The 26,627-nt window shown below is 39.7% G+C and overlaps 2 protein-coding genes across 2 annotated transcripts in view; one reads left to right on the forward strand and one right to left on the reverse strand.

Moving 5' to 3' along the window:
• Positions 1 to 28: 28 nt before the first annotated feature.
• map2k1 (mitogen-activated protein kinase kinase 1) lies at positions 29 to 8,930 on the reverse strand. The gene is made up of 11 exons (XM_068602385.1): positions 8,671 to 8,930; positions 2,966 to 3,176; positions 2,483 to 2,629; positions 2,206 to 2,283; positions 2,031 to 2,082; positions 1,637 to 1,761; positions 1,110 to 1,317; positions 861 to 922; positions 713 to 771; positions 561 to 606; positions 29 to 487 (listed from the first exon to the last, which is right to left on the reverse strand). Exons 1-11 carry the CDS (start codon positions 8,751 to 8,753, stop codon positions 374 to 376), a joined length of 1,185 nt encoding a protein of 394 aa, XP_068458486.1. The 5' UTR covers positions 8,754 to 8,930; the 3' UTR covers positions 29 to 373.
• Positions 8,931 to 16,263: 7,333 nt separating this feature from the next.
• The window catches only part of megf11 (multiple EGF-like-domains 11), a 71,850-nt gene continuing 61,486 nt past the window's right edge, over positions 16,264 to 26,627 (forward strand). The window contains exon 1 of the mRNA XM_068603421.1: positions 16,264 to 16,449. The gene's annotated coding sequence lies outside the window, so the exon portion shown is untranslated. The remainder of the gene's footprint in view (positions 16,450 to 26,627) is intronic.

The following is a 26,627-nucleotide window of genomic DNA, read 5'->3' on the forward strand; positions in this document are numbered from 1 at the left end:
ATTTAATAAATAATTATTTTCAAATGTATGATTCACAAGACAATTTATTTCACATAAGCTAACAAAGCCTTAAATTTGTTGGCGCTAAAGGACACAAGGCAAAGAGGAATATCAAGCACACAGGTTGAGCAGCATTTGTCATGATAAAAGTATTGAGCATTAGAAAAAGATGGCTTTTTAGGCAGGCCTGCAGTGTAGGCCAAAGACTTGTTCAATACATAATTTCACTTGGCATGTAGGTTTGTACACTGAAGATACAACTATTGATTGCACAACTTTAAACTAATTTAGTGATCTTTATAAACGGATATATTTGACCCATAACCCATTCATCAGGATCTTGTGTTGTGGGCTTTGTTGTAAACAAGGGGCCTCACATTGCTGTACTGTGGGTGGGTGTCACTGGCTGATTGAGTCCAATGGTACTGCACAACCAGCCTGCAAAGTCCACCTGCTCTGCTTCAGACAGTTTGATGAAAGAATGCACCTGAAAGGGGGAAAAAAGGTGTTACGATGGCGACAAAGGTTCAAAAAAAAAAAAGTAGGCAATGAGCACTCACCATCAACTGTTTCAGGTCTGCTCTCTCTGCAGGATTCTTTATCAAACTGCAAAGGAGATGGTGTAATGTATTTTAAAACCAGGAGGAGGCAGAAAGTCTGGCAGGCAGACGTGGATATTACAATGGTGTTCGAATGCGTTTCTGCTACGTACCATTTGTTCACAAAGTCTTGAAATTCAGAGCCGAATATTCCCGGCAGCTTTGGTGGAGGCTGTCGGCACAGAATGGAACGGTATCACAATGTACACATTAAAGGGATATGTTCATGTCAGGATGTGGTCATATAAGAGGCACGCTCACCTCATTCACTATGTAGTCAAGCAGCTCAAATATAGCCATCGGTGGTCTGTCAGGTCCGTATGCTGGGGGGAATAAAAACTAATTTCAGCTTTAATAATTCACCGTGTCCTCATCACTCAAGGGCACCACTGGATGTCACTTCATGCTGTCCTTGTTATATTCATGAATTATTTCAACAGACTCTTTGAAATCTTTTGAAAAGGCCATTCTGCTGAATCACAGGACAAACCAGTGTCATGTCAGACTTACAGCTGCCTGGTCGCCCGGGGGGCTGCGGCTTCGGGGAGGACTCGCTGCAAGCAGCCTCCCCTTCTACTGGGAAGCCAAAAATCTGTTCCAGTTCCTTGGCATCAGGCGGTGGGATGGGGAAGCGCCCAATTGCCATTTCAACCAGGGACAGACCCATACTCCAGACGTCCGACTGAACGGAGTAATGGGTTCCCTGTAAACGCTCTGGCTGCACAACACACATGTAATTATATCACAACTCCACCATGTGGGGATTGTATCATTAGAAAGCATCGCAGAACAAACAATCCTTGCATACAGCAAGTGGTTTTGATATTCATTATTGTTGTATGTTTCAGTGCAGTGTATAGGCCCAAATATAAACAGTCCATGCTGATAAGATATTTAACCCACTTCACCAGCTAGTTGGCATCAAAATTAGGAATAAAGTTTGGTACTTGGGGACTATAGTTGCCAACCACATAAAATGACTATATAAATGCTAATGTGTACATGATGCAGAAGAAAAGTGCGTCCAATTAACTCACCGACATGTAGGAGCGGGTGCCCACGAAGGAGTTGGCCATGGAGTCTATGAGCTGTCCACTCACTCCAAAGTCGCACAGCTTGATTTCCCCGCGGGAGTTCACAAGGATGTTAGAAGGCTTGACATCTGACAGAGGGACATGCAGTATATTTGTGAGGACATGGTGGGCAAATATTCAACACTGAACAGTCAACACAAAAGAGACTACTGCAAAGGCCGAGTGCATGTTGTGCTTGTGTCTCATCTTTAAAAACATTGAATTGCATCATTCACATGTCTAACAAAGATCTAGTCTATGCATCTCGAATATGGACTTCAATACTCTGAAGCTCACCTTCATTAATAAACATAAAGGGAAAACTCTTATAACATCTTTTAGTAAATTAAATAATGACCTCTGTGCATGATCTTGTGTTTCTCCCTCAGGTAGGCGAGCCCTTTAATCACCTGGAATGACAAATATTGCTTATCAGTGAAGTATAATTTCTGATTGTATAAAGGACACAATGTATTAGTTCCTGTGATGGAACAGAGCACGAAACTGGCAGTCGAGGTGTTGGAGCTACCCACAGCGATGCTGACTTTGCCAAGGATCTGCTCTGGGATCTTGCCGGCCTTCTTTAGGGACTGGTCCAGGGAGCCTCCGTCCTACAGCCGGCAGGGAAGGCAAATATGATGAGCCTCTACTGAAAGGACTCTTTGAAATTCAAAAACATTTAAACAAAAATGAATTTCAATACTAATGAGATTGTACATGGAAGGGAAAATAGCGCTGTCTGCAAAGCATGCACTCAAAGTGAATGCTGTATAAACACAGTGGGAGACAGAACTTATTAAAGATGAGCACCATATGCTCCATGCAGATGCTGATTTCTCCGTCGCTGTAGAAAGCTCCGTAGAAGCCCACGATGTAGGGGGAGTTGCACTCGTGCAGCACCTGCAGCTCCCTAATGATCTGGTTCCTAATGGCAGGTTTGATCTCCAGGTGGATCAGCTGGAACACAGCAGACAGCATCAGGTTGTATTCATGTTCTCAGAACACATGGAACATAAATAACAGGAGATCTTTACAGAACATCATATCCTACATATGTCATGATCCAAAAATTATCTTTTTTTTTTTTATTATGGCCGCATTAATCTTGTGTGATATTATAGAGTGGATGCTGTGACATACTTGTCCCATTAATCTACATTTCATGTTCACAAAATATTGAAAAATGAGAGACAAATTGGAACTGTGTTTATCTTATATCATCTATGTAATTCCAATGGTTTTCTGTAAGCTTGTAAGGCCGACCTACGCCAAGCCTTCAGGGCCACAGCTCACCTTCCTCGCCATGATCAGACCAGAGGGACGGTGGGAGACCTTGAAGACAACTCCTCCATTGCCGGCACCCAGCTCACAGATCTTCTCAAAGTCGTCGTCCTTCAGCTCTCCCACCTTCTGCTTCTGTGTCAGAAAGGCCTCCAGGCGTTTCCTCTGCTGCTCATCCAACTCAAGCTCTTCTAGTTTCTTCTGCAGTGCCTCCAAATTTGTTCTTAGAAAGAAGATGGAGAGAAAGATGAGTAATTCATAGATTATTAAAATACTCCGCCTTGAGCACATTCAAACAGAACTTTTGCAGACGTTCTTCCCCAGAAGTATCATCTACTGTGTCTCTCATATGATTGAAACCTTGGAGAAAAGATAGAGCTTTGTGTGAAAACTTGCGCACGTTACTCGGGGAACAATTACAATTAACGAGCAGAAAGACACAAAGGGTCACAGGGTGTGTTTCAGCGTTTCTTCCTAGATGAAGCTCAGAGATCCTCCGAGCGCTGAATGGCGGCTCTCTCCTGGCGCTGTTGTCATGGCAATGCATTTCCTTGAGAAATCAATTGTGGAGCAAACTCTTCTGAGATGCTTCTCTTTGACCTCTTCTTCCCTCCCACGCCACAGTCTGAAAACACTGCAGTACTACAATGCAAAGCCAGCCAAAGCCTTCTTTATTACCTTTAATGGAAGGAGATGTGAAGACCAGTGTGATGTCTGTCATAGACTATTGGAAACAAGGCACACATTTGTATGTTTTCTTTTACCATGTAAAGCGCGATACAAAAAAAATGTATTATTATTTTTGGGTAAATGTTTCTTCATGCAAGGCTAAAGAATAAAACAAAAGCATGCAAGGACAGTTTGTGGTGGAATTGAACTCCTTTGGATTAGATGTTTGAAATAAAGAGATGTAACAAACAACCTTTAAGCTTCTGAGCATTTATTCCTGCGCAAGAAAGAACAAGTCTGCAGAACGACAAATATTCAGCAGAGGAGTACAAATCCACATTGGTTTGGGGGTCAGTTCTACACCCTTCCTTCCGTCGGGGCCGGGTAGCACCCCAGCATGCCCAGAAGTAAGGGAGGGGAAAGGTACACCAGAGGTTATAAAGTTGAATTCCTTGTTTTATGACGACACATCTGTGGAGCGCTATGTACTCCTCTGAACTTGCTTAGCACGTCTCTGCAGGAACCTTGCTTAATCGCTTGTGTGCCGCGTAACTCCGCGAGGAAACCTGCAACAATTATAACGTGCAGTACTTTACCATTACAACTTCACATGCCTGTAAGTGTACAAGATACTGCAAAGTGTCCCATCTTCAGCTTTTAACAAAAGCTGAATCTTTAGTTGAAGTGCGAGTCTTTCCTGTTTGCGTGCTTATCTGACGATAATAAGATGTTTTTCTTCATGCTCTGTGGTAATTATGCTTTTTTTAAAAAATATCTACAAGCGTAATCACGACTCGGGGAGAGCAGTTATAGCAGGGAAGTACGCCCTTCTCTCTGCTGCTCCACTACACAGCAAAGAGAGGGTTTAAGTGGTTTTATTTTTGACAGTAGGCCTGCATATCCATGGAGACCAAGTGCTGAGGTTGAGTTGCTTGTGGGTAGTGTGGGCGCTTTGTCGACAAAAGCTGAAGGTGGAGGATGCTAGAGATACTGAGAAGAGGAGCAGCCTGCCACAATAGTATGTGTGAACGACTACACACACATACAACAGCTCTACTCTGCCCCCTCACTCCCTGGATGAAGTGAGCACGATGCTGGCCCTTTGTGCTCCATCCACACAATGTGCAAGGACACCTAGTGGAACTTAAACGCAGAAGACAATTTTTCTACAGCTTGCTACAAAGCGCTGGAAAGAAGATGGCATTTTTGGTTTTGCAGTGTGGCTTTGATGACATTATTATTCAACTGAAATAAATCAAACCAGATCCATTTAAGAGACTGCAGCTGTGAGGCCTCCCTTTGAGATGGCTGTGAATCTGCTGCTTTCCCACCAAACATATAACATGGTTCACAGTGGACTGAAAGGGGTTCAAGGGAAATAGGTCATCATAACATCCTTGCTTTTTTAATACTAAGGCCTTTCATTAGTTAAACTCATGGAAAATGCACATAAAAACATTTTTTGATGTATCACAAGGAAGGCATGATTGCATTTCCAAAAGATTTAATTCTGCCAGAAAATTAATAATGTTTAAAGTGAAGGGAAATTAATGCTTTCGCAACCAAGCGTGCATTTCTCCAGGATTATAGGAAACAGCTTGGGTCCATTTTTACTTCCTGACAGATTATGTCATTCATATAATATCACTGCAACAGGAAATAAACTAGGACGAATTTGAAATGTTTACTTTTACAAAAGCAATTCCTTTGTGGTAAAACAGGACATAGTAAGTGGTGTCCAACCAATCAAGGATCAGCATCTCAAACTACGGTCGGCTATGTGGTATGGGTTAATCATTAATTTTATTTTTGCACATTCAATTCTCTAAACACAACAAGCTGATACAAGAGAATGAACCGCGACACCTTTCTGAAAAATAAAGCTATAAAAGATACAGGCATATTCTGTAAGTTCGGTGATAGTAGGAACGTATCCAGGATTTCAGCAAATGGCAAATTGCCTGAAGAGGTCTATCCACAACAGGTTGTATTTTATTTGTTCTCAGATCTCATCTGATAATATTACATGCTTGGCTGGCATTATGTGGGCCACTCAGTACACTACTCCCGTAGCTGCCAGCCATTTCACGCTGAGAGAGCATTTTACAAGCTGTAATGGCAATTCCTTTTCACCCGAGTGGAATGGTCTGGTTTCAATAAGAGGCTCATCCATTGCATTAGGCTCTTCTGCACCCAACATGCAACACCTGTGCTGCTATATGAGCAGCAGATCCTCCCGCGTCCTGGTCCAAAATCCCAAAAATATTTGTCCGTTCTGATTATTTTGTCCCCTCAATCTAGTCAAAACAACAGTTGGGTTTTCTTTAGTTTAAGCAACCGGAATGCTATTGTATCATGAGACTGGATGGCATATGCAATCGAACATCTAACACATGTATCGGTAGAAAAATCACAAGTGCGAATGTTTACATTAATGTTGCTTGATTTCCATTTAGCTGTTTCACTGGTATTGTGCATGCAGCCTGAATCATTGTCACAGCTTACTGGGACAATTACAGAACAGAACAGGGCATCTGTGATAATGAAAGTAACACCTTTGCTTATGACAAATCAAAATGTCTGCTGTGAAAAAGGCCTTTTAGGGTGGAGCTACGCTGAGAATGAATTGAGGTCATTAAACTCATGGTACCAAAAAGAAGGACAAAGCTTGTAAGCTGAGAAGAGACACAATCAGCTGAAATATAAAGCACCTGTAGAACTTAACCATGGCTGTGTAGTCATTTGCTACACGGTTACCTCGTAATAATTCAGCGACATTGTTTTAATGCAATTTCTGGGGATTTGCAGCGAATAAAGAATAACAGACTAAGTCCTGACAAGCTGCAGACCATTGAACAGCTGACGTCTATATTTTGTTGATTGTGTAGCCATTAAAAGTTTAACTCAAGGATACCCTCTGGTTTGACATTGTAAGAAACCACAAAGACCTCTTCCTCCAATCTTCAAGTCAAAAAATATACACACCCATCCTATTATACCACATGTGGAGTGGAGAAGTCTGGCTCTTTAAATTCAGTCCTCCCCTTCAATGGTTTGCAAATGTTTGACAATGCTGAACTCTTAACAAATACATAACCCTTGAATCTTTTGGTTCATTCAAGCCCATAAAAGGCAATAATTGGAAAATTGGAAAATAATACACTTAAAATATATGTGTCTTGTTTGACATTTATACTTTTGTTATTGACTATGCGTACAACTTCTCTATCATACAGTGAGGTCAGATGACCATTGGTTGTACACTACATTTAGTTTCTGTTGCATCTGTCATACAACATACAGTTTCATCATTATTTAAATCAAATGTAACTTGAATAACCATAAAATGAAAAACAAACCCTCATTCCTTTTTCATGTGGGTGTAGAGGAATTTTATTCAGTGTTATGTCACAAAATGTGTCCAGATTGTGAGGGACAACTGTGTGCCTCCGTCATCTACCCTCACTGGCCTGGAAAGAGATTTGTTTTCCCTCAGAGCCTCAGACAGCTGAGCGTGTGGACGCAGATAAAACTGTCTTTCCATGGAGAAGTGGTGCAGCATGGTTTTCTCTCAGCAGTGTGTCAGTCTGACACTCGCAGTGCAAAATGCAGTAAGCTTGTGAGTTCCCTCAACAGCAGAAACTTCCAAATATGTTGCTTCATCACGACGTACTGCTCCTCACCCGTTGCTCTGCTCCAACCAAACATCATGTCATGCAAAAACAAAGACACGGCACAACTCCTCCTGTGATTGGTCTCGCTTCCTTAATCTGATAATTTGTCACTAGCAATAATAGCCTGCATATCTTTGTATTTTGGTCAGTCAGTCAAAATGAAAGCAATTTAAAGATGTTACCAAGCTTTACAAATGTCTCATTTCCTAACATTACTTATTAGGCCAAACGAATAATCAATGAATCTAGAAAATACTTGGCAGATTTATTGAAATAATTCTGCAGCTCAATGAATTTGAACTAAAATGCTAAGCTTACAAAAGCAACTGTTGAAAACAGAATAATATTACCTTTTTAAGTCATTCATTGCATTAGACACAACTGGACTTTAGATATAATGATGAAAAAAACAAAAACATTCCACCTCGACGTCAGAAAACCAGCCATCACGAGGGATGACACGTTACGCAGCTTGTTGCTGGACTGCTTTTCTCTGTGAACTGAGAACCAGAGCAAAGAGTCACAACAGTTTATATTCTCCATTACTGTGTTTATGTCTCACGGTGGTGGGAACAAGCCTACGCAAAACTTCCTCAGCACACAGAAATACTCTTCTACACGATGCCTGCCTGCGAAGGTCACTCTCTGACTAATGGCCTGCCCATCTCTGACCTCATGAGAAGATGACCTGAGAGCTGCACACCATCAACCTCTTTTCACAGCAGGTGATATTCATTTCACTAACGACGGCTCAGTTCCATCAGGTGTCATGCCAGCAGCGCAGGATCGAGCTCACCTCGATGGAATGCAGTCATAAAGTTAATAAGCTGTGCTTCTCCTGCTATAACATGCCGACAGGTCTGGATTGTCTGGATTTTCACTGCTGAGAAGCACTGTATTGTGATTTATTCATAAAAGCATGTAAAAAATAAAAATAAAAGTGTTCATTAGAAATGTTTGTCAAGCAAAAATGCTTTGTGTTTTGGACAATTAGTCTGATAAAGAATGCTGTTGCAAGAAGTTTTTGTATTACTATTATTTCATTACAATGGAAATGATTTATTGATAAATGATGATCAGTTTCATCTCCACTGCTAGTCAGACATATTAAATATTTGAACATTTCACTATTTGGGAACTTCAAATCAATTATCTCAATATATAGCTAGATCAATACCAATGCAAGTGTAAACCTCAGTGCGTGGGCACGCGTGGACACACGCACACACCTGTGTCTCATATTAGACAGAAGACGAAGATGTTACAGTTGTCACGAGCCTTAATAGCATATTTATTGAATGTGACATAAACGATCGACCAGAAAGCTCTTATCCGTGTCCCCAACATCAGAGGTAGATGAATATCGACACTCACTCTGTGGCTCCGGTGCCGTTGATAGTGTTTCCATCGGGGATCGGGTTGAGTTGGATCGGCTCCGGCTTCCTTCTCTTCTGCATGTTAGAGACAACAAGAAGCAAGCAGGTAGAGACACGAGCTGCACCAGGTTGAATGGAAACCCCGGAGAAAAAGAGCTCTGGTATCAACAGGACGCAGTCGGGTTACTCGACAGAGATGAACAGAATATGACACACAGCTGTGCAGCCATGAGCTGGAGGGGCTGATGTTCTTGTTAATGGGTGGACGTGAAGGATCCGGGAGATGCAACGTCACAAAAATATTTACATTCGTCTTCCGGACAGCATGGCTGTGCTTGGGCCAGCGCCCCCTCTGCTGGTGATGGATGGTATTACCACCAGCGGTGGAGATGAAAGTAGAAATACTGTTACAAGTACAATTACAAATGTATTAGCATCACAATATAGTACTGAAGTAGGAAAATAAAAATTACTTAAAAAACGGGCTATTACAGAATATTGCAATTCATAATATTTAATTATAATTGTTATTTCATTGACATAAAAATAACTGTAATGTTTTTATGGCTCTTTGTTTTTACTATATATGCTGCTGAGGAGCTTGCACATTTGATTGCAATTAGCCAACATCATGATTTATTAGTTAATAATATTTTGTATTAATAATTGGAACCATTATATATATGTATATATATGTGTGTGTGTATATATATATATATATATATATATATATATATATATATATATATATATATATATATATATATATATATATACATATACATATATATATATATATATATATATATATATATATATATATACATATATATATATATATATATATATACATATATATATATATATACATACATACATACATACATACATACATACATACATACATACATACATACATATAATGTATACTGTCCATACTGTTTGTGCTGTCTATTTCCTATTTTCCAACACACGGCACTGCACCTTCTTTTGCACTCTTTACAGATGCAAACTACATTTTGTCGTCACAGTACTTGTACTATATGCAATAACAATAAAGTTGAATCTGAATCTGCAAAGTAACTAGTAACTAAACATGACAAATGTAATGAATTCAAGAATACAATATTGCATTGTATTGGAGTATGTTCAAGCTGCAAGATTGTCTTGACAGAGTCAATAGTGTGAGTTGAAAACTGTATGCTTTCATGTAGTTAAAAATAAATGAGATTCCCATTTGGATGTTTTAACACTGAATAACTGATGAAAATCAAAGCAATATGAATAAAGCTGAAAACTGTATATTTCTCATCAAATCAAAAAAAAAAAAAGAAATAACAATTTTATTCAGGATATCTCATCCCACCATTATATTGCCTTAAATGTTTAATTATCCAAAATCCAGAATAGCATCAAATGCCAAAAATATTGTCCTAGTAAAATGAAATGGCATCAAATCTTGTTTTGTTGTGTGTAATTAGTATCAATTAGTGTAAATGCTTATAATAAAGGAAACTCCTTTGAATACATCTGAAGGCTACTTCATGTGATTTAATGTAATTTATATACTCGGATGGAATGCATTTATAATCAGTGGACAATAAACACCATTTAAACCACCATTTTGAGTGAAACGATTTCAAATGAAATAATAAATCCTGTGACATTTTGTGTGCAGGTTCTGTATTTCAGTCCCAAATCACTGAGGATCCAGTGTCTGATTTCACCCGCAGCAATACCCTCCCTTCTTTAATACTTGCCTTTACACATTTGGTATCTTTTATTATTGTTGACACTCTCTGTGGCTACTGAGAGGATTAAAAGAAACGGTTGATGATTCTATTTTTATATTGTACATGTGGGTTGACTTTTACAGGAACTCAGACTTATGCAGTCTAAGCTTCCTTACATTTATCCATCTATGCCCTGCTTACCATTTATACAGTTACAAATATACCAGTCCCTCAGTGGCTTTTGCATATAAAAACGCCATTCTATCCGGATGAATCTCTGAACATTAAAACGATTTGAAGAGGACGTTGTAATTTGTTAGACTCTCTAATCTAGTCTCCCTTTAATGTAGGACACATATTGTATCAGTCAGACTGTTTGACCTCTGTGTAAAAGATGAATCAGAACCACCTATGAATGGTTTCACCTGTTGGACAGGAGCCCATCACCGTCCTTTATAGTGAACGATGTCTCAGCTGTCAGCCCAACCGTACCCTGCAGATTAGTCATCAAGCACAACTCGAAACTGGCTGCCATTTCTACAATCTGCTCTAAAGTCTCTACACATTGTCCTGACAGACACAAGGCCACTGAGCCGTGCCTGGTTTACCAAAAGCATCTTACTGCCAAAATCATCTTTTTCTCCATAAACCAAGACTGACAGAGAGGAAAGATTGGTCGTGTCCTGTCTCGAGCCCATGAACAGGAACCGTGTGAATTCTAAGTTGCTTTTGACAAATTGGGTTGTGGGCACTCAAGCATATCAGACCTGACTACAATCCCTTCAATGGACCATAAAACATCTACACCAGTGGTTTTCTTTTCTGGGTGTCGAGGAGTTTCAAGAGCTGTAGATATTGCTTTGTATTAAGGGTTCAGAAGCTGACATGGTTGAGAACTACTGATCTATACTCTTAAAAAGAGTGTTGTTTCCACTACATTTGATCTGTAAGCAAGGGGTCTTCCATGCTCAGTGGGAGGTGTTGCAGCAGTTATTCATCTGATTGGCCATTCCTTTAGTACACATTTTTAAAAGCTCGCTACATCATATTGGGGGTTTTCAAAAACAACAAAATAATAAGATCATCAACGTTATATATATATATATATATATATATATATATATATATATATATATATATATATATATATATATATATATATATATAGATCTATATATAACGTATATTTGTATATATATAGATCTCTATATATACAAATATATATATTTATATTTACATTACATTTATATATAAGTACCATAGAGTGAATACGCATTACAGTTAATTTAACTCCAACCAACCCAAGTTGGGTAAATGTAAAACAGAATCAGCTTTCATTCATCTTTACATACACAATATGACGCCAATGAGGTTTGGAGATAAATCTGTCACTGAGATTTTACCTCCATCCCAAAACACATCCATACCTTGAATTGGGAAAGTTTTCTCTGTGCTCACCTTAAATCTGACGCCTGCGTACGAGCGTGACTTTGTGACGTCATCGTTTGGAAGTGAGTCTTGCAGTCTGCAGCTTTCACGAGTGTGATGGATAAGACATGCTAACATCTTGTGTCCAGTAGTCACACTGGAAGAGTTATTCAAAGAGGATTGTGAAGCAGATGACATCTTAATTATTTTTTTAAAAAAGTGATTGAATCTTTTATGTGGAAAACCCTATTAGACTCAAATTATGATTCAAGCAGGGTATTTTGCTTTTATTTATTCTTTATATTCTACATAACTGGAGAAGATGTTTAAAATATTTCGTAGTGACACTTCTTTTCAGAGTCAGTATATCTGTGGATGATCCAACTTGCTGTCAACATATTTTTTAGAAAACTGTTGAATGTGAGGTCTGTGGATTATCCAGAGATGGAGCATGAAAATGTCAGTTTTCAAAGCTGTAAACACCACAAAAAAAATGCAGTCATCTCCATTTTAATGTATAGAGGCAGCAGAAACCAGATAGTATTTTCTCTCTACTTCCAATTTAATTGATGAGCAATCACACTTCCTACATCTACCAATCAAATTGGGCCTTGAACTCTGTGAACCATTCGTCTTTGCTGTCAAACTTCAAATGAACAAACACCACAAAGCCTTCTTGTATTTTGGTTTCCCATAATTCTTTTTAAATGACACCATTGTAACATCTGGATGCAGTATTGCAATATTGCGATGCGTATGCTCCACATTTATGTAACTATCAAACAATTGTTTCAGCAATCTGTGCTTACCTGCGTGTGTGTGTGTGTGTGTGTGTGTGTGTGTGTGTGTGTGTGTGTGTGTGTGTGTGTGTGTGTAGCCAGTGCAGTATCCTTATCTAAATTCCTGGTTAAAAACCAAATGATTATTTAGCTGATCAGGTTTAGCTGTTACTTGAATGTGTGTGAATGCTATGCCTGCAATATTTTCTATTGTGCGAATAATATCAAATGTATTAATTTATTTTAAAGCAATTCTTTCAATTAGTGTCTTGTGATTTGGATGGTCTGATCCTTTAGCTGTCAGAAGAGGAAAGGAAAAATGGTCAAAAATGACTGCAGAGCAAACACATTGACGATGGTAAATGATAATTCCGACAGACATCAGTTTCAGAGTTTCAGTCCAACACGTATTACTCACCAGTCGTTGCTGCATCATGAGGAGACAGCAGATGAGACATGAAAGGAACAAACTCAGATGCACCGATCGAGGACAAGCGGCAGAGCAAGAAAAACAGAATACGCCATGTCTTGTTTGATGCTGCGGATTTGTTGCCTCATCCACCACCACTTTGTTTGGGGAGTCAGGGATTTGTGGTTGGGGATTACAGCAGGCCACGAAGGCAGCTTCTGAAGCCGACGATAACAGCAGCCAGTTGCGCCGGCGAAAGCGAGGGGCCAACAGTTGGGGTCTCAAACATGCAAATCTGTGCAAGACACACATTTAGCCACAGGATGGGGGAACGATTGGAGACAAGTGGCTACTGTGCATTTCAGTACTTGGAGTAACTGTTTTGCAATAATAAGCACACTATTTCCTTTGTATTCAGTGGTTGTATCTAATTTGTTTGAAACCCCCTTCTTGATCTCAAAGTAATCGTATGCAACACATGGGCTTCCTCTCCAAGTGTTGGTTAATTTAATCTTTTTTTTTTTTCTTTTTTTTTTACAATTCCCATCACTGAGTCTACTCAGGTGCAGACTGAAGCAGACTTCTTGAAGACAGCTGTCAGAAAAAACATTCCTGAAAATTATCAAAAGAGAACAAAGGAGAAACCAAGAAGAGACAATACAAATAACTTCAGAAAAACGGTTTTACCTAAAAAACAAAAAAAGAATAAGAATTTGTTTGCAGATTCTTGGGTGGTGTAATGGATTTTCATGTTTTATTCATTCAGAGCATAATGTCCCTTCGCCAGTGGCAATGGGAAGGTGGAGCTGTGCCCTTCTGTTTGGGTAAGATAACTCAGCGAGCTAATACAGAAGCAAAGGCAACTGTGTCTTCTTTTACTTTTGGGCATATGTAGTTCATCTGGAGTCGTGCCAAAGACGGTACACAGAGGACTGCCGAATGTGGCTGCAAACACATTTCTGATAAAATACAAAAAACAAAAGTCCAACGTTCAGCTGTTCGGAGACAAAACAAGTACTTGAAAATGATTGAGACTTGAGCACAAACACACAAGTGGTGCACACCGTTGGGAATAGTGCAGGTTTGGTTTAGCAGGATGGAATATGTTGAACTTACACAAAGCAAACAGACAGCAGCCGCCTGAGAGCTAATCAAATGCAGTGGTGTAAAGTTGTTAAGTACACAACTACCCTACTTAAGTACATATTTGAGCTGCACTTTGCTCGAGTACATCCATTTCATGCCTCTTCATAGTTCATTTCAGTGTGATTTTTGCAAGAATGGTGGTTTGGCTTCTTTAAAAGGATTTGACATACAAAACACACAGAGAGCTTATGTGATTATGATGTATTGTTAGAGTTTAAACAATATTCAATGTTAGAGCTGAACAATTTCTGGATTATCTCATGAGTGAATCAACAGACGTTACAGTGAGGATTTGCTGCTGGTCATTAATCACAGTAAATTGATTTGGTTTGGTGGTATTTCTTACCATTTTCTGACATATATAGCAAATAATCACAATTACAACCAATAAGGTAATCATTACATCTTGGGGCATAATAGGTTGAGAAACACTTTTTAAATTACATTTTGATACAGATTTTTGGCTCAGCAGAGTTGTGCTGCAGATGTGTTAATTGATGGTACAGAAGACTTCAGATCTGATAAGTGTTGAGATATATGTGCTTTTCTTAGCTCTTGATTCAAGCTGTGGACAATAACATCATACAATGTTCTGCTTTACCCATAACACATGGTGTACACCACTGAACAAATAAACAAAACAACAAACCAAGAAAGCATGCAATTAAACTCACTAAATTCAACTCAATCAATAAAAGACAGTATCCAAGAACAGTCAATACATTGAAAGGCATGCACGCAATTCAAAGGGAATCTAGAGAGGCTTTGGGCAAGAGTTTTTCAAACACAGCAGAAGCGCTGGACAATTTCCTTATAACCTGTGTTTTAATATATGTTTCCAGTTATCAATAAATCCAGTCCAAAAAACAAAACATCCCAGTCCATCGCTTAGTTCCTTTTGACTTAATACTGTATGTGTGGCACATCTGACCTTTGTCTTTCCTACTGAAGATGTATATCTTTAAAAAGGTTCACTTAGTTTAATTTTCCATAAAAAGCTGTAGTAGTTTGCAATAACAGGTGGATATGTTAGTTTTCCGCCACTCAACAAGAGTAAAAGGTGTGTGTGTTGGGTGCTATTTTCAGCTGCAGAATGGTGATCTGCACAGCGGCAGGACTGTGTATTTGGGATTTACTCAAAACAAACTAAAGTGCTCATGATCAGTATAATGAAGAGCAGTGTCACAGTGTGCTACGGTGTGGTTCGTTGAGTTGGTTTTAATATGTTTTGCTCTCTGCAAAGAGGACTTGTTATGATCAGTTCATGTGGGTTTTTTGGTAATAGGAGATATACTATAAGATATAGAATATCCTGTTAATTTATGTTTTTCAGGAAACACAAAAAGGAACATTTACCTTTACTACACACACCAGCCTCTGACCTCCCACTAAGAAACCTATACCTCCATTAAATGTCACAGGGAGAAACTCGATTCAGTGCGAGATGTCCAAATCTTCCATGTGGAAAATGTAAAAGGGGGATCGTGTCAGTTGTGGGAAACAGCAGGATTGCGCGGTGTGAGGTTAACCTTGCAAAGACTTTCTGCGAATCATCAGTCAACTTCATCTCTAAACTGGAGTTTAAATCTGTCACAGGCAGATGTCAGGTGGGTTTGAACAATCATCTGAATACTGAAGGAAACCCTCAATCTACCTGATCTGACTTGATCTTTTTTTTCTGCTTCAGAGGAGAACTGGCGTGTTCACTCTTGCAGTAAAATATAGGATGTAATGATAATGATTATGTTTTTCCGAGCAATTTACCCACTTTTACCTCATATCATTTTAAATGTTGCAGCCATGTGGAAAACACTGACAGATACTCTTTCATGACATATGTCTGTCCTACAGGTTACTTACTGTTAAAGATGCATTTTCCAAGTTGAGTAATATTTCACACGCTTTTCTGGGAATATTATTGGTAATATATCGGAGGATAGCGGTGTGTTTGTGGGTGGGGAGTCCGGGTTGACGAGGGGGGGGGGGGGGGGCGTGGAGGGTGCATCATCAGCATCGGCGTCCATGACGTCACTAGAGTTTAAAGTGGGCCGCGCTTCACCCGGTGAAGTGGGAGGGAGCACCGACGGCTCCCCTCACAACACATGACTTTCGCTCGGCGCCGAGGACTGAACCACGCCGGGTTGAACTCCGCAAACTATCTGCTTTTACCTACCTGCATTTCCACTTTCGACTAATTACGCATGGGAGGCCGTGTTGCACCGTGAACCCGCGGAACCCGGTTTCCTCCAGGGCGATAACTTAAAAGCTCAAGTCCCCCGAAGGTGAGTTCAAACGCATTACCCCGAAAACTGAACAAAACGGGCTTTGATTTCATCTGTGAAGGGGCTAATGATGCGGCAGCAGGTATGTCACCGGCGCCGACCCCTTCCGTGGTGATAAACAGCTTTGCAGATGTGTGTTAAAAGAGATATGGCTTTTGTTGTGTTTGTGTGTGTTATGAACAGAAGTAACTTGAGGCGCAGTCCTTTGGCATTTGCAAAGCACTGCTGTTGGCTGGTTGATGTGACAAATTGTGCTTTCTATTTAATTAGGCTATTGGCGAGTCTATCCCGTGGAAATGTGCGTGCTGTGCCAAAGAAAAGGGCTGTATCATCCCGGAGAGTTTTATAATTCTGCAGACATGTATTGTTTTGTTGTTTCTCTTCCTCTGCACGCCTTAGAGGCTGCATGTTCTGCCAGGAAAACTATTAGTTTGAAGAAACAGAGATTTAAAAGCCCATTGTTGTGATGCAGTGCATGCTAATGATGGGTTGGTGTGTTACAGTTACAGCACGCACACGCAATCAGTTTGAACCGCTTCATTCATAGTTGTGATTATCTATGCTGATGGGTTTACTGTTTCTGATAAGTTGTTGACTGTCGCCGATCACAATATTGCATTTATTGGTTCACATTAAATTATTACATTTGACATTTGGATGGATTTAAGTGACGTCTGTGTACCGCCAAAGTCACGATGTCTTCATCTAAGATGCAGTTCTCATTCAGCATTTCACATAATGTTGTGTCCTTCAATGTGGTGGATGAGAGGTGAATCCAGCCCCTGTGATGAGCGTTTTGAGTCAGTTAAGAATGAAGCCGACGTGCAGTATGTTATGTCATGTTTTAGCCACTAGATGACAACAGTGTGCAAGCTAAAGCAGTTGATCAAACTTGCATTAGTCTATTAGTCAATGAGCAGATCTGCACCATGGTTTAATAATTAAATCATTACTGCTGTTGATTCCCCTTTGTGGAAAAAAAATAAACAGACCAACTTGGTATTTGTAGGATTATTTTTCACTGGGAGTTACATTTGGTACACACACGCAGATGCACACACACGCACTCACCCTGTCTGGGAGCAACTGAAGACCTATCCTGTTGTTTGGCCCTGTTGGAGCTGCATACACTAAAGCCCCTCGCTCTGCATGGGTTCCTCACATTACAGCAATTTGTATTTTCTCATAAATGTACTGTGGCACTGCAGGTTTTGTTTTGACCCTGAGGCTGATACTGTTGTGAATACAATATATACACATAAGACATGTTTTAAAAAAACATTCTACTTTTTTGGGTGTATAATCGCTAATTGGGTCTTTTATCGCTTCCCAATTGTAGCATTCTTATTTTTTTCATCCTTTTTATAACTACACAAATCTCACACACAAATAAATAATTCACATGCACACACACTCATGTTTAACTTAATATCACTGTTTGCCTTTCATATTAAGGAGTAAAAAATCCACTGAAGTAACAAACAAAGCCAGATTTTGGATGACCATGGCCCTTCAACATAGTTTGCAATGTGAATTAACATCATCATCACGTTCATTTTCTTTCATTTACGACTTCCATGCCAGGTGTAATTCAGGCTGTCAAACAAGTTGACACAATCCTTTTTTTTATTTCGTCGCTGTCCTACTTTCCCTGAACATAAATAACCACCTGGTTGTCTGCTTTGTGACAATGCAGTTGTCAGCTAAGCTAATTAGTTATTTATCTTAAGAAATGCTGTAATTTTCTCAATCCATCAGTTTATTTAATAAATTCAAAATCACCAAATTTAGACGGATGATTTTCTTTGGAGGTTAGTGATTTTAGGAAGTAATTTCACCCCCTTATTATGTATTATATTTACTCTATTTTAATAATAAATTAATGTATTGTTTGTATTTATTTGTAAGTGCAGAACATTTAAGTGGTCCAAAAGACTTTTAAATATGTTATTTTTTATCAGACCCACTGTAGCTTCAGTCTGTCTGGATGACAAGCGCTCGCTGAAGTGCAGTAACATGTTCAGTGAGCTTTAAAGCTGTCTCTGCCTCTAATAATGTGTCTATTCATCAAAACGTGTGATCTGTAGGTTGTTGTTGTACCATCTGGTCCTCCCGGGTTGGTTCAAGCTGTGATTTCATTTCATATAACTTTTCCCTGGGATGAGAGGTCATGCTGCTAGAAAACAAATTGCTACTAAGTTCAGCCTCAGTGGCTGCAGCTCTTGGTAGAACCAAGGACGACATTTGCCTCCGAGACCACATTCTGACGTTACTTAATGAGAAGTGAGCGGACGCATCTTTGTCTCATTTTCTGAGCTCCTCCAAGGCGACGGAGCCTTCAAGGGCACATGAGGGACTCGTGCGTTCAGTATTTTCTTTTGTTTACACTTTTACAGTCTAGTAAACCTTTTCAATTGGAAATCCTGATGTTTGGCTCAATCAATATGTTTAATTAGTGCTGATTAATAAAGGCGTGTGGCTGTGGAAGGCAGACTCGCTTCACAAGGACACGTTCTATCGGCAAACAGGGAAGGAATGTTATTTTACAAAGTTAAAGCCATTCGCAATATATATTATACCTATTGAAAGACTATCTGAGAACAGTGTGTAAGTACAATTTACGTGTTTGTTGGATTTGGAGGACACACTAATTAATTCTTTAAATATTCAATGAATGCAATTAACACTTGATCGGATGCTGGTTTGGACCCATGCAAGCTCGATAATCATTTAATCACATTCAAATTAAAAGATTTGGAAACACTCATCAGCACATATGCTGATAAATAGTTTTCTCCGCTGGCTAGATATGATGTTGGCAGTAATGTTCTCCAGCAGCGTAGTGAGATGTGCAGTATATTTGGTGTGCCATAGGAGAATGAGTGGGTTAGGTCCAGTTCACAAGGGCAAATCATACAAGTCAGCTCAGCATTATAAACTTGATACTGATTTTGAGAACTATAAGTGAACGCCTCAGTATACAGTAATATTTTAAGGCAGTGTTTCTCCAGAGTTTGTTGTTTCGAACACTGCTCTCTGTCAAAGCACCTCAAAAGTAACGGCTCCAATGACCTTTATTCTGCAAATTAGGCTGTTTTTGCTTCGTGCTGACTGATGGATCTTATTTCAGCAAAAGTACATTGAGCATTGAGCAAATACCCTGGAGCCATAGCAACTACATTAACAAAAGTTAATGAAAGATATAGAGGCAAAACCTGGACTTTGCTTTACGTTTGAAAGCTGCGGCATTTACATTTTGCACATCTGTGGAGCGGGAATAAAAACAATACCCACATCTCTTATGTATCCATTAAAACATACTTATGTTGCATGAGACTACATTACGTTTAACTGTAAAAGCAGACATAGGCTTTTTTAAGCCCTCTTTGTAGACATATATATATATATATATATATATATATATATATATATATATATATATATATATATATATATATATATATATATATATATATATATATATTGATATTGATATTGATATTGTCTGGACTGTAAAGGAAAGTCATGGTCGAGCATGATTTGCATCACAACAAAGTTAAACAAGTGCAAAGTGATGCTAAATTTTTAAAACTGCAAAGCTAGCTGGCATTGAAAAATAAGAAATCTGCAATTTAGATTCCGCTTCAATTCTATGTTCGCCGTCCCAAAGGTCTGACCATGTCTGCATCTGATTACGCTTGCATGCATTTAATTAATAATTCGACAATGCACGGCATTGATGTCGGTCAGCCGGCGCTCTGCAGGGGAATAGATTGCCTAAGCCTGATATCCAGCCACAGCCTCTTAGCGAGCAGCAGAAACGATGAGCTCAGGCAGATTTCAGATACAGAAGCTCCCATGTGGAGCTGCGTTAATCCCCCCTCCCTCAGGTGCAGCCGCTCCTGGGGAGGAACGCCAGGGACTTTAGCTCACCACCAATGCTTGGCCGCGCTCTGATTAATGCACTCATCAGTTCTTTTCTTGTTTGTTTTAATGACAAGCATGTCCCTTGTGGGAATCTGGTGACTTTTTGCAAATACTGCTGATGCATCTGCTCACACCTGCCACTTTATTTCCTTCTTTCTTGTCTTGTGAAAGGACCGTTACTATAAAATCGGAGTCTTTTGACATGACTAGGTTGTCAGAGAGAGTGCAGGGAACCACACAACACATTTTACACCGGAGATACAGGAAATACATGAGCTGAGGAAATGAGCAGCGATAAGATCTCACCGTGGTGGGATGTGTTGTGCTTTGTTGATAAGGCTATTATTCATTATTATGCTTTAGACAGCGAAAACTCTCTTCGTCATCTCAGGCACATGCTTTTCATGCATAGTGTACCCACGGCTTTACATTTGCAGTTCAGTTGTACGGTTTTTATGACTGATTAAAGTTTTTTTTAAATGATTTAACCACATAGTTAGACGTAAGATAATCCAACTATATTTATTGGGACATCTTACATTTTGGATAATCGTTTTTTTATTAACTGAGGTTGTTGAGCTGACGAATGAAAATGCAGTCCTCTCAGAAACATACTGAAATTGAATAAAATCTCAAAAAGTACAGAGAGGCATTAAGGGTGTGTTAAAATGTTGAGAAAACCAGTTAATGCAATTTCATAAAAGTTCCAAGAAATGTTATGTAGAAGATGATTCATAACTCGGATTAAAGAGTGAGAGCTTTTTAAAATGTTTTTTTTAATACATTTTTAATTCAGAAAAATACCCAGTCCTGTAACACCAACGTATTTTGCAGCATCATGTGCGGTGTGAACTTTTCATGTTGAAACTTCTCATGTTTCCTTATTATCAAACAAGATTTAATCAGAAATGTCATGTGCTAACAAAAGAAAGCTCCAGCCAGTGAGTGAGGTTTGAAAGGTGAAATTAATTAAATACTGTTATATAGGAGAGAAAATGTGATTAACAGGAAACAACATGAACTTGAGGTCACAGGATTGTTACATAGACCGTTTCACTAAGTACCACAGTGATTCCATGTCTGAATAGCCTAACTGACATGCTAATTATTATTCATTTTTCATATTATAGTGTAATTCTGCAGCATGATCAATGATGGATGATCATCATCCTGATAAATGCAGACGGGGAAGAGTTGTGGTCATGCCACATTTGGCCGCCTATATTTGATTAATGATTGATGATTTAAGTGGACAAATGATTCAGTGTGCTCAACTGTCCATTAGTAGTGTTATGCCTATTAGAGTGTGATACCTTGCCTCTGGCACCTTTCAGTAAGAGACCTCATCACAGTATTTTCTCACTGTGTTTGATTGTGTTCTTCTGTTGATATAATCCCAGTGCTGCTGACTTCTGTGGAATCTGATCCAGAGACAGATGCTTACTTGCATACACTCATATTGCTGCATTGCATGGATATCTGGCACTGGCATATTACGTATTAATATCACATCTCAGCCACATGCGATGTTACTCCTGTTTAATAAATGTTGCATCTCCTCTCAGCCTGTCCGATCAGTTCTGTTGAGCAAACTCTGGCCAATTTCCAGAGTCAAGTGATGGAGCTCTGTGCTATCAGTGAGGCACTTTGAGCCCTATAACATAAAGCTCCTGCGCTTATTCAGCACCCGGGTACCTTGCTTGTGATCAATGGCCAGCAGTCAGGACAGTGAATGGGGCACAGATTGAACCACATCTGGGATTCGGATGCTGAATAACTGCCCACTCAACAGGGGCGACTCATGAATAATACACCAGGCAGCCGAGTTTCCCATCTCCTTTGGCCCCTCACAGGCGATGCTTTCCGTCCAGAGAGCAGAAGGTCAGGGCACAAATACTTGGCACCCCATGCACCAGCACCAGGCTGCCCCAGCTGCAGGAGAGTGGGGAAAATAATGGCGGAAAAAGTAACAAGTAACTTATGAGGGTGTGTCAAGGAGAGGATCAGAATTTACACTAAGGATGATTATTAGGTGTGTTTCTTTTATTCGTACATACAGCACAAGGCTGTGTAGGTTGAGATGGAAGAGAAAACTGCAATCACAGACACCGAGAGCATCAAAGTGCACAACATTTATTTTGTATCTTGGATTGACTGTTGATATTTACACTATTGTAATGTATGACACTATTGTATTCTAATATTTTACAGTATAGCGAGTAGTTGTAACAATGTGTGAACCTCCAGTGAGACAAATGATATGTAAAGAACATTTCTCAGTGCATTGTTTCTTCAGCGCGGGGGTTATCTTATGTACTCCTAATGATTATACAAGCAAATTCCCAATGCCTTTGACTTTGGATCTGTGTGTTTTTCTCTCTATCCATTACATTTTGGCTTCATTTGAGTCTGTCGTGTCAGTGATGAATACAGACATCTTCCTCGTGTATTCATCAGGCAGGCTGAACGGAGCTATAAGCGTTCCTCTCTTTTGTTCATTTTTTAAAAATTCATTCAGCGAAGTACTGTAGGCGTGTTTCGCTCAAGGGGATTCAAGGATTTTTAAAAGGTCATGGTGGCAAAAATTGGGCATACATCTTTAATGCAAATCCAGTTGATGGAGTTCTCATTTGACCAAATTGAGATCACCTGGTTGTTCGATGGTCGGGTTTAACGTGCTGCAGAAGCTTTTTTTTCCAGTTTTAATAATCATGATGGTAAATCATTCCTCGTTTTCAGTCATTGACAAGTCATCCAGAAGGTTAATGCGATACACAAGGGAGTAAACCATTGATCTAGACAGAAATGTGGGAGCTTTTAGTCGAACATGAAGAGTTATATTTCTAATTCTTTATTTTTAGAAAGAAAATTCCACTTCAATAGACACAGAATTGGTCTTGTGAGAGATCGCACAGCGTCTTGATCTTCTCTGAATTAGCAGGAGTTCGTTGGCCTGCACAATTGTTAAAATACCCAAACTACAGTACATCAGTGGTGGATAGTAATTCACTCAATTATTGCAATCAAGTATAATTTCTGGTACCTGTAGTAGGTTTTGTGGTTAACTGTTAGGAGTTAACTACAACAATAGTAATAACAATAGTATGATCGCTGCAGTGAATTTTCACATGACAACTTTACATAAAACAGCTATGTGATACGTTTATGAAGCACACAACACATTCTTGAAGATTACATTGGTATTCCGATCCCTTTTATTGATGACCACGTATACAAATATCTGTTCATATTTAAATCCTCTTCAGTTGTTGGAAGTTCCACCAAAGATTTCTCCTCCTGAATAATGTCATATATAATAATGTATCAGGGGCCATTTTACTGCAGAACATACTATAGTACATTTTCTTCTGTAGATTTACTGAAGCAACATTTATTTGCAGGACTTTGACTTGTAATGGAGTATTTTTATATTGACGTATTAAAACTAGTTTAAGTATCTGCATGTTTCTTCCACCACTGCGGCACATACCGAGATTAGTACAACAATATGTTTTGTTTTCCTATCTGTGAGACTGATGTGAAGTACGCTACCCTGAAAAAAAGTCAACCCTCCTGTGAGATCTCAGAGAATTGTCTGCACAAAAAGCAAGGTGCTTCCAGGCACAGTGGCTTTTCTCTTTCTCACTCCCCCCGTTTGCTTCACACACCGCTTACTCTGCGACATTTGGGACGAGTTTCTCACTGCTTGGCTTCTCACATCTTGGACACTGACACAAAATAAATGAAGACACCAAGAAGACTCAAGGTTCAGAGTTTGAAGGGGTTGGTGGCTGAGGTGTGAAACCATTGGGGTGTAAAATTGCCCTGGCAGCCGTGCTGTTGTTTCAGCATTTCATGGCGAGCTGCTCAGCCAGCGTCCCTATACTTGCCTGTTCAATGCCTTCGTCCCTCCACCTTTTTTCCATTTGTTTTGCTGTCCACACCAGTCCTCTGCTGAGTTTGGCCCTCTCTCTGTACAAGATGTAACTTTTACAGAATACAGTTCTAACTGTTTGGCTGCTTCATGTGCATACGTGGTTGTGCTTCCTTGACCGGAGCTCCAAAGTATTAGTTCAGTTTTGTTCTCCTGCTGGGAGAGAGCAGACGGTTCAACAGGCTAATCACACTTTAATTTGTCCTGAGATGTCCAACTGTTCTCCAGCAGCTCTCATTATTCGCAGTCAGTCACAGGGAGGCTAATTGTCTGCATGTGCGAGGAAGGAGAGACTTAGTGGTGCGAGGAGGAGTTGGACTGGTGCTTCCTCCTGGTGGCAGCAGGATGCCAGAGCCAGGCCGTGGCGAGAGGACAAACGTAGCACAGAGGGCATTGCGAGACATTTGGCTGTCACTGTGATGCCTGGGGTTTGTTATTAGAAGCATGGGGTGAAACATACTGACTATTCAAAGCAGCATGCGGAGCAATCTGACATCAGGCACATTGTTGTTTTGAATCATCAAGTGCTGTTGTTTCACTAATTAGTTTTCTTTCAAAAAATGTAGGCCTAAAGCTGGTAATTGAGGACATGTTTATAACTGTAGATATTTTCTGCCTGTTATGTGAAGGACACAAATCCAATTAATTGCAAATGTCTTAAAATATTGTGACAGTAAAAAAAACTATACAAAATATTAGGGCAAAGTTGTGGTACACTCTATTCTATTATCTATATTTGATGATCATGTTTACTCGCATTAGCTTCAAATTTTCTGCTCTTTCTTTGAACCACTTCTGAACAGATGGCTCGACCGGCTCCGCTGCTCCCCTCCCAAGTGTGTCTGAATCTAAATTCATAAAGCTAACGTTAGACTAGATTAGTTCCTCTGATGTCCATGAGGCAATTTCTTATTATTGCCTGTGGTTGAGAGTGGGCAGACGGCTGCCTGGGAGCACACAGGGCAGTGTTTGTCTGCTCTGACGGGCTGCAGAAAGTCTTTGTGCCCTGAGTAAAAGAAATAAAAGTACGAGGAGAGCCTCCCTCCAATGGGCCATGCCTAGTGTCGGCCTGCCCTGCGGTAAGGCAAGGTTATTCAGATGAAAGATGGTGTTGAGATTAGTGAGCCCTGCCCGAGCGTGTGGACGTCCAGCATGCCGCACTGCGTGATTTATGAGAGTCGTGATATCAGCGGTCGCCACATGAATAAACCATGTGGCCAGAATTAAGCTCCTGTTAAACGACGCACAGCATTTTCCCAGGTGTCTCAACCTCTAAGTAGAAATCACAGTCATAAAAGTTGTGTTGCTGTTATGTTTTAGCGGTTTCATGAGACCGCTTGTTGACTGCTCAGTGCAGCAGCGCTACCAGTTTTAAACTTTCTCTGAGGATTTTATTTAAATCGCTGATGATTCCCACTACTTCACCAACTGAGTGGTGAATGGTCACATGTTCATCAATAATTGGGAGTGACTTAAAAAACCCAACTTCAATCTCACCAAGTTTAGAGGATTTGACACAACAGAATGTAACTCCGCTAAATAATGTATTTACATCCCATAATTTATTCAATACCATAATCGTTTGTTGAATTCAAATGTTTGTATTCATAAACTTTCCTCCTTTTTTTTTAAATGTATGCGAGCAGCAACTAGTGGCTTTCATTATATGCTGTTTTTCTGACTGTGTAAATGTACAAAAGATCAAAGTTAGAATTTGTAGTGGACACCTGTAATCCTCAAGATTACGCCTTCAAGTGAAATAACAATCATTTTCCCCTCCTATTCTTGACTACAATATATACACAGTCACAACGCATCGTGAAGTATAGCTGGCTGAGGACATCAGCACTCCTGGGAAACTGAACACTGCATACGTATGAATGTCGTCCATGCTATTAATATTCATATTGTGCATTTGTCTTCTGTCCATCTTCACCATCTCCTTGGAAAATCATATGCAAAACCCCAGAGCGAAAGCAGGACGGAACGTTCTTCTTGTGTTATTGAAAGAATGATAACTCCCAATGTTCTATGTCCATAACTGTAACTAAGCAGTATTATAGTCACACAGTGTCCGGTCTGAGATTGAGAGATTGTGAAGTTAATCCTCAACTGGATCATGTCAAGCTGGCCTTCCTAATCATTCAGGTGTAATAAAAAGTAAAGTACCCAAGAGTGCATTTTTACTGAGATGAGGTATAAGACATCGCTGCCTTGGCTGCACTTCATGCTGTCAGCATTACGGAAATTCACATAAATGCAACGACAAACACCCTCTTGGGCATCTTGACTTTAATACTCTTTATGCCAATGCATG

This window comes from Clinocottus analis, unplaced genomic scaffold (genome assembly GCF_023055335.1).
Source record: "Clinocottus analis isolate CAN_PGR_092001 unplaced genomic scaffold, fCliAna1.0.p SCAF_6, whole genome shotgun sequence".
NCBI classification, from domain to species: domain Eukaryota; kingdom Metazoa; phylum Chordata; class Actinopteri; order Perciformes; family Cottidae; genus Clinocottus; species Clinocottus analis.